At 49.3% G+C, this 9,522-nt stretch overlaps 1 protein-coding gene across 1 annotated transcript; it reads left to right on the top strand.

Moving 5' to 3' along the window:
- Positions 1-5,626: 5,626 nt before the first annotated feature.
- LOC134757062 (proline-rich protein 20E-like) lies at positions 5,627-7,309 on the top strand. The gene is made up of 2 exons (XM_063697655.1): positions 5,627-5,678; positions 6,696-7,309. The coding sequence occupies exons 1-2, from the start codon at positions 5,627-5,629 to the stop codon at positions 7,307-7,309; spliced, it is 666 nt and encodes a 221-aa protein (XP_063553725.1).
- The last annotated feature ends 2,213 nt before the right edge of the window (positions 7,310-9,522 follow it).

Consider the following 9,522-nt stretch of genomic DNA (forward strand, 5'->3'; position numbering starts at 1 on the left):
TCCTTCTCCAATTTCCATGGAGAGTTTTGTTTCTTCTCTCACAATTTTAACTTCCAAAATCCCTCTTTTCTCTGAGTATTTATTTTTAAAAGTATCCTATAACTGCTTGATGGGTAAAATTCCTTCTATCTCTCTCTGCTCACGCTCTGCTTCTCTTTTAGCCTCAGGTGGGCCTCCTCCAGAGCCAGGCTGCTGTGTTGCGGACCCTGAAGACTCCGTGGAAGCAGATGGGCCCGCACAGCCAGCCCAACCCGCAAAACCCATCGCTTACGTGACACCCTTCGGATGGCAGACCCCGGCTCGCAGAGTCACCCCGTCCTGCAGAGAGAGGCCGGCGCCGGGGAGGAAGCCGGCGGCCAGGGCGAGGCCGTGGCAGAAGGGCTGGGCCCCGCGGGGACGCTGGCCAGAGACAGGGGGCAGAACGCTTGACGGGACCGGACGTGCACATCCAACTGGACCACCATGGAGAGCCAGGCCACCAGGGGGAACCGGAAATCACGGAGACCGCAGCCTTCTCTCTTTCTGAAACTGGTCCTCTGCCTGGAACTGTGCAGGGAGGCCCTGGCCCCGACGTGGCGCAACCTGAGCTGGGGTTTCAGGAGCCGCCCACTGCTCCTGGGCCTCAGGCTGTTGCCTGGCAACCCGTGTTGACCCTCTATCCCTGCATCGGGTTTAGGGCTCTGGGTGACTCAGCTGTTTTACAAGTCATTCAAACCCCCCACGGCACCTATGTGCAAGGGGTCCCAGTGTTCCTCACCCACATTGCATATTGACCACTGTCTGCCACCCACGTTGTTCCCAGCCTCCCTTTCTTCCACCTGGACGTTCCCCCCAGCCCCAGTTCTGCTCCACTCCTCCCCTGACTGGACCTGAAGCCTGAGCTTCCCCTGAACTTAGAGTACACAACTTACAATATGCAAGCTGCTAAACCCCCTTTCTGTACAAGGCGATTGGAATGGAACTGTCATGTACAGTGAAAGTACACGTCACGTTTTTCAGCCAAGAAAAACCCAACCCAGACAACCTGGAAGAAGTGGGATGCAGCAACGATCAGGAAGCATGGAAATTAGGAAACTGTATTCTTAAGTCCAGAGAAGTACGATTCTGGAAAAAGGATTGATGACCTAGAATGAAAATTCCAGAAGACACTCATATAGACATGTGCGGCATGCGAAAATTCAGAAGGAGCTAGAAGTTACTAAAGTTCTTGTCTAGTGCCTGGAGACGATAGAGTGGCTGAATATAAGAGCAATAAAACTCTAGACTGACACATTTTTAAGTCTCAATGTAGGTACCCTTTGGGAACCACTAAGTGAATTGGAATAGAAGGTAAAATTTCAAACCGATTGAGGACAAAGGGGATCAAAGGACATTTGATGAATCAGGCAAAAGGTGTTGGGGTGGGGGGGGTTAACGGAAACAAGGAGAGTGCGTGACTCACTGGAACCGCTAAATGAGGAATCAGTAATTTGACGGCAGTGTCCTTGGCTTCCTCCTGGCTTCAATGGGAATATTTTAAATGTTTCACCATTAACCAAGTCGTTTGCTGTAACTTTCTCATAGATGTTTAAGTTGAGTTAGTTCCCATCTTTTCAGAGTTTGATAAATGTTGCGTTACGAACTGTTGTATTTTGTATTATATTAAGTGGGCTCTTATTGGCTGGTTTTCACTCCTTTGTAAACGTCCAAATAAAATACAGACAACTTTTTACATCAAAGATTTTTCTCTCGTGTTTTCAATCCTTCTAAATAAACCTTTCTCTTCAGACTTATTTTATAGAACAGCTCTTTTACTAAAATTTCACAAATCGCAAATATAAAATGTGTTTACTAAAAGCAGAAAGGAAGGTAGAGAAAGGTCTCCAGTCTCTGTTCTCCATTCACATCGCATCTTTCCCCATAGTCACACAAGTCTACACCAACAAACGCATACATTAAGAGCATCGTTTGTGGCTCGCTTTCACAAACACCTGGCGTGCCATGTGCCGGGGTCCCGCTGAAGTGACTATATAAGGTCCAGGCAGGCAACACAGGTGTGGTCAGGACCAGAGCCTCTGTGGGGTCCGTGCGTCTCCAAACTAGGAACAGGTGACTTCGTATTGAAGCATGGCATGGATCACAATGAGCACTGTGCAGTGGGAGCTGCTTCTTGGCTTGCCATTGGGGTCTGTCGTCCATAAGCCAGAAAGCCCCCTTGCAGTCATCCTACACACATGTGCCACTATCTCCTTGCTGTACATCTGTCTGGAAAGATGCACAGGTTTTACATTACGTGGGGGAGGGTCTGCTGATATGCTACTTCCAGGATATTTCTACCACCAGAATGCTTCATTAAACGTTTGTACGTGGAGTAAGACAGGGTCTCATTCAGTCATCCAGGCTGGAGTGCAGTGGTGCAATCACAGCTCACTGCAGCCTGCACCTCCTCAGCTCAGGTGACCCTCCAACATCAGGTTGCCAAGTAGCTCAGACTGCAGGCAGGCACCGAGACCCCTTGGTAATTCCTCCTGGTTTGTTGATTCATTCATTTACTTATTCATTTTGAAACAGAGTCTCACTCTTTCACCCAGGCTGGAGCGCGGTGGCTTCGGCTCACTGAGAACTCCATTCTCGGGAGTGAAGCGATTCTCATGTCTCGCCCTAATAAAAAGGGAAAAATTAGCCAGGCATGGTGGTGGGCCGCTGTAGTCCCAGCTGCTCAGGAGGCTGAGGCGGGAGAATCCTTTGAACCCAGGAGGCGGAGGTTGCAGTGAGCCCAGATTGAGCCATTGCAGTGATCCGAGATCATGCTATTGCCCTCCAGCCTGGGTGACAAGAGCAAAACTTTGTCTCATAATGGAAAAAAGAGAGAGAAAAGTCATCCCAGTAAGAAAGATCAAAGTTTGGAAGAGAAACTTCACAGAAGAATCTATGGGTTTGGTCAGTGAGCACACGCAATCCCAATAAGGATGAGAATACGCAAATAAGCATGGAGCATCCTGTGGTGCCAGGGAGAAAGGAGCCGCCCAAAACCAAACAAAACCAAAAGCCACAGCGATGGGAGGTTGACAAAGGGACATGGAAGCCAACTAAAGGAGCTCCCGGTGGCCAAAGCTGGAAACATTGTGTAACAAAGTAATTAACTAAATAATTACTAATTAAATAGTTAAGTAAAATATTTGACAAAATAATCAGTTCAATTATTGAATAATTCATCCCCTGAAGTATTGGAGTGTAAACCAAAGTATACAATAGGTGTCCATAAGTCCATACTGATATAAATAAGTGATTGAATAAACAAACATGTGGGGAGAATGGGAAAATCCTCCACACAGGAGAACTCCGCAGAGTTTAGGTAGCTATTCCCCTGCAAGGAGATAAAGCATAACTTCCCTTTTATTTAAGTATAGGCTACAGGTAGCGACTTCCAAACAGTACAGTAGAGAAAGAGGTGGGAAAATCACTTTATGGTGGAGAAACGTAATCAACACTGCCCCAGCCAGGTGACCAGGACTAATAGCAGCAGTGATAAGCCGGCTTGATGGTGTGTACTCTAGACAGGATGGGATGGGAGTGGCACTTTCCCGCTGCAATCTTCCTTACAAAAACGTATAATTCCAGTCAGATCATAAGGAATACATCACACGAACTTCAGGAGAGGACATCCCACAATACATCTGATCAGTATGCAAAGTGTCAAGGTCATCAAAAACAAGGCAAGTGTGAGAAACCGTCGCAGCCAAGGGGAACCGTGACGAATTGTACGGTGGTACCCTGGATGGGGTCTTGGGACAGAAAAGGTATGTGAGGCGAAAACACAGCAAAACCTCACTTCAACAAAAAATACAAACCCAAAAAATAATTGGCCCGGCACGGTGGCTTGCGCCTGGGGTCCCAGCTACTCGGGAGGTTGAGCGGGAAGGATGGCTTGAGCTGAGGACTTCCAAACAAGCCTGGGCACATAGCGAAACCTCGCCTCTCCAAAAAATCCCAAAATTATCCCGATGTGGTGGCGCTCACCTGTAGTCCAGCTACTCCGGAGGCTGAGACAGCAGAATCACTTGAACTGATTCTCCTATCTCAGCCCCCCAAGTAGCCGCAGCGAGCCGAGATGGCACCACTGCACTCCAGCCTGGGCTACAGAGCGAGAACCCGTCTCTGTAAAAAAACGAGGATGCAAACCGACCAAATAACCCACTGTGGGATCCCCTCCAGTGTCCTGCTGTGTTTCCTGCTGTCTTCCTCCACCCGTGTGTGCACCCACAGCAATAAAAGCCAGTGGTGTGGGTCTCACACGCATCTCCAGCCCCATCGCCATCGCGCTCAGCTCCACTCTTTTTACAAAAGGCCACTTGACATCCTCCCCTGGCAGTTCAAAAGCTCCTTCAACCAGATGTGCGCAAGCCAAGCTCCGCCACTTCCCACTCAGAGCAGGTTCTCGGTCCACCTCCGCCTGAACGAACGGGCGGGCTACCAAGGCCGCAGTCTCTTCCTCAAGGGCTGTCCACACTGGGTCTCGCTTTCTCTTGGAAATTTCTCTCCCACCAGGGAACTTTCTCCTCCTCTACCTCCCTCGGTCTCAGTCTAACAGCACCCTGCGCCCAACCCCGAGGGCTGCAATAGCCTTCTTGCCTCTCCTGACTTATTCTGCGGACCCTGGGTTGGCGCTCCTTCACAGCCAGGCTGGTCGTTTCTGAAATGTTAACCCACTGCCGGACACCGTTCCACGGTTTTCCGCTGCCTTGGAACAAGACCAGCTCCTGCGCGGACCCTGCCTCCACGTCGCACCACCTCTGCGCCCGGACTTGGCCTCCCGTCCATTCCCAGAATGTGCCGGGCTCCCTTCCAGTCCGGGCCTCAGCACACTTTCTTCACTCCCCTTCCTCTCTCCCTGCCTCTCCCAGCCCGGTGCAGGTTGACTAATTTCAAATTTTATGTTCCAGATTTCAGCCCAGATATCCCCCCTTTGGATGCTTTCCTTGACCATGCTCAGATCTAAGCTAATCACATCTTCCTGTCAGCCGCTTTCAGGGCACCGCACCTCACTGTGCTGACACTCAAAGCTCATTATGCATTTTCTTCCTCAATGATTAGATTAATCAATCCACCATTGACGTCTAGAAATGGCGGCATCTCAGAAGGGCCCCATTTGACTGGCAGGGGACTGGCCCAATGCGCCTCGCAAGCCCAGCCAGGCCCACCCCAGCCGGCCCCCCTCTGACGACGCCTGTCCCTTACGCGACTGCCTTGCTGCCATATAAGAGGGACCGCGCTCGGCCTCCAGCAGTCGGCTTTCTGCTGGGCTCGGAGCCAGAACCTGCTGCGTGCTCCCTCCAGACTCCCTGGCTGCGGCTGGACTACCTCAGAGCTACAGCGGTGAGGTGAACCTGTGGACACCTCCAACTCCTCGGGCCTCTCTTCGTGGAAGAGTCTCTTAATTTTCAGATCTGCGGAGCCAGCTGTAGGAAGATCAGGTGTGTGTCTGGGAGTCCCGGAGGGGTGGATAGATCTTGGGTGGGTGCAGTTGGGGACAGAATCCTCATTCCCCCAGAAAGGCCACGGCCATCCCCCTGCCTTGTCACCTCTGTCTTCCTAAATCCGTTCTTTCTCCCTTGTTTTTCTCCCCAGCCCCTCCCGCAGATTGCTCATGGAGGAGCCAAGGCCTTCGAAGCGACTTCGCTCCACGGCCCCTAATCAAGGTACATCAAACGCCTGCCACTCTCTTTTTAATTTCGCTTGTTCCCCAGTTCTTCCCCAATTGTTTGAATTCAAACTCAATCAAGCATTCTCTGTTTCACCTTCTCATAGCCTGCCTCAACCTGGGCTGCTTGTTGTAAGTCAGCTCCCAGGTTCCACATCATCTGGGAAATTCCTTTCCCTCTTTCCAACTGTAATCCCATTTCCCAAATCTGAGATTTGCTGTTGTTGTCGCTGTTTTGTTCTGTTTAGTTTGTATTACTGTTTCTCCGTAGCAGAGCGAGTCCTCACGCTACATCTTGATCTATAATAAGCCAGTACTTCCACCTTGTTCTTTCCCGGAGGAGTTGGAATTTTACGGCTATTGCCACATTGTTCTCCAAAACATTTCCCTTCATACACTGAGTGTCCTAAATCTTTTAATCTTGTCTAGTTTGACAGACGCATAACAACAAAGCATCCACTGAAAGGAAATTCTTTAACATCTTGCTTGTCTGAAACATCTTCCTTCTACCCTCCCAGATTCTTTAGTGTAACTTTGGTTGGACACGAAATTTTAGGTGGGAAATTCATTTCCCTTGAAATTTCGAAGACATTTTCTCTTACGTTCTAGACTCAACTGCTGCTTTTGAGATGTCTGATTTGTGAGACATGTGGAATCCTAGCCCTTTCCATGTGACTTTTCCTTTCTCTGTCTCCCGCTCTCTAGAATCTTTTAGAATCTTCTCTTTTCCCTCAGCACTCTGAAATTTTATGGTGAAATGTCTCAGTGACAACATACCTCTAATTCTCTTATATCTCATCCTTCTTTCCATCACTTTAGATTTTTGCTTTGTTCTGTGGGAGATCTTCTCAACTTCCTTCTCCAATTTCCATGGAGAGTTTTGTTTCTTCTCTCACAATTTTAACTTCCAAAATCCCTCTTTTCTCTGAGTATTTATTTTTAAAAGTATCCTATAACTGCTTGATGGGTAAAATTCCTTCTATCTCTCTCTGCTCACGCTCTGCTTCTCTTTTAGCCTCAGGTGGGCCTCCTCCAGAGCCAGGCTGCTGTGTTGCGGACCCTGAAGACTCCGTGGAAGCAGATGGGCCCGCACAGCCAGCCCAACCCGCAAAACCCATCGCTTACGTGACACCCTTCAGATGGCAGACCCCGGCTCGCACAGAGTCACCCCGTCCTGCAGAGAGAGGCCGGCGCCGGGGAGGAAGCCGGCGGCCAGGGCGAGGCCGTGGCAGAAGGGCTGGGCCCCGCGGGGACGCTGGCCAGAGACAGGGGGCAGAACGCTTGACGGGACCGGACGTGCACATCCAACTGGACCACCATGGAGAGCCAGGCCACCAGGGGGAACCGGAAATCACGGAGACCGCAGCCTTCTCTCTTTCTGAAACTGGTCCTCTGCCTGGAACTGTGCAGGGAGGCCCTGGCCCCGACGTGGCGCAACCTGAGCTGGGGTTTCAGGAGCCGCCCACTGCTCCTGGGCCTCAGGCTGTTGCCTGGCAACCCGTGTTGACCCTCTATCCCTGCATCGGGTTTAGGGCTCTGGGTGACTCAGCTGTTTTACAAGTCATTCAAACCCCCCACGGCACCTATGTGCAAGGGGTCCCAGTGTTCCTCACCCACATTGCATATTGACCACTGTCTGCCACCCACGTTGTTCCCAGCCTCCCTTTCTTCCACCTGGACGTTCCCCCCAGCCCCAGTTCTGCTCCACTCCTCCCCCGACTGGACCTGAAGCCTGAGCTTCCCCTGAACTTAGAGTACACAACTTACAATATGCAAGCTGCTAAACCCCCTTTCTGTACAAGGCGATTGGAATGGAACTGTCATGTACAGTGAAAGTACACGTCACGTTTTTCAGCCAAGAAAAACCCAACCCAGACAACCTGGAAGAAGTGGGATGCAGCAACGATCAGGAAGCATGGAAATTAGGAAACTGTATTCTTAAGTCCAGAGAAGTACGATTCTGGAAAAAGGATTGATGACCTAGAATGAAAATTCCAGAAGACACTCATATAGACATGTGCGGCATGCGAAAATTCAGAAGGAGCTAGAAGTTACTAAAGTTCTTGTCTAGTGCCTGGAGACGATAGAGTGGCTGAATATAAGAGCAATAAAACTCTAGACTGACACATTTTTAAGTCTCAATGTAGGTACCCTTTGGGAACCACTAAGTGAATTGGAATAGAAGGTAAAATTTCAAACCGATTGAGGACAAAGGGGATCAAAGGACATTTGATGAATCAGGCAAAAGGTGTTGGGGTGGGTGGGGGGGTTAACGGAAACAAGGAGAGTGCGTGACTCACTGGAACCGCTAAATGAGGAATCAGTAATTTGACGGCAGTGTCCTTGGCTTCCTCCTGGCTTCAATGGGAATATTTTAAATGTTTCACCATTAACCAAGTCGTTTGCTGTAACTTTCTCATAGATGTTTAAGTTGAGTTAGTTCCCATCTTTTCAGAGTTTGATAAATGTTGCGTTACGAACTGTTGTATTTTGTATTATATTAAGTGGGCTCTTATTGGCTGGTTTTCACTCCTTTGTAAACGTCCAAATAAAATACAGACAACTTTTTACATCAAAGATTTTTCTCTCGTGTTTTCAATCCTTCTAAATAAACCTTTCTCTTCAGACTTATTTTATAGAACAGCTCTTTTACTAAAATTTCACAAATCGCAAATATAAAATGTGTTTACTAAAAGCAGAAAGGAAGGTAGAGAAAGGTCTCCAGTCTCTGTTCTCCATTCACATCGCATCTTTCCCCATAGTCACACAAGTCTACACCAACAAACGCATACATTAAGAGCATCGTTTGTGGCTCGCTTTCACAAACACCTGGCGTGCCATGTGCCGGGGTCCCGCTGAAGTGACTATATAAGGTCCAGGCAGGCAACACAGGTGTGGTCAGGACCAGAGCCTCTGTGGGGTCCGTGCGTCTCCAAACTAGGAACAGGTGACTTCGTATTGAAGCATGGCATGGATCACAATGAGCACTGTGCAGTGGGAGCTGCTTCTTGGCTTGCCATTGGGGTCTGTCGTCCATAAGCCAGAAAGCCCCCTTGCAGTCATCCTACACACATGTGCCACTATCTCCTTGCTGTACATCTGTCTGGAAAGATGCACAGGTTTTACATTACGTGGGGGAGGGTCTGCTGATATGCTACTTCCAGGATATTTCTACCACCAGAATGCTTCATTAAACGTTTGTACGTGGAGTAAGACAGGGTCTCATTCAGTCATCCAGGCTGGAGTGCAGTGGTGCAATCACAGCTCACTGCAGCCTGCACCTCCTCAGCTCAGGTGACCCTCCAACATCAGGTTGCCAAGTAGCTCAGACTGCAGGCAGGCACCGAGACCCCTTGGTAATTCCTCCTGGTTTGTTGATTCATTCATTTACTTATTCATTTTGAAACAGAGTCTCACTCTTTCACCCAGGCTGGAGCGCGGTGGCTTCGGCTCACTGAGAACTCCATTCTCGGGAGTGAAGCGATTCTCATGTCTCGCCCTAATAAAAAGGGAAAAATTAGCCAGGCATGGTGGTGGGCCGCTGTAGTCCCAGCTGCTCAGGAGGCTGAGGCGGGAGAATCCTTTGAACCCAGGAGGCGGAGGTTGCAGTGAGCCCAGATTGAGCCATTGCAGTGATCCGAGATCATGCTATTGCCCTCCAGCCTGGGTGACAAGAGCAAAACTTTGTCTCATAATGGAAAAAAGAGAGAGAAAAGTCATCCCAGTAAGAAAGATCAAAGTTTGGAAGAGAAACTTCACAGAAGAATCTATGGGTTTGGTCAGTGAGCACACGCAATCCCAATAAGGATGAGAATACGCAAATAAGCATGGAGCATCCTGTG

This window comes from Gorilla gorilla, chromosome 14 (genome assembly GCF_029281585.2).
Source record: "Gorilla gorilla gorilla isolate KB3781 chromosome 14, NHGRI_mGorGor1-v2.1_pri, whole genome shotgun sequence".
NCBI lineage: Eukaryota > Metazoa > Chordata > Mammalia > Primates > Hominidae > Gorilla > Gorilla gorilla.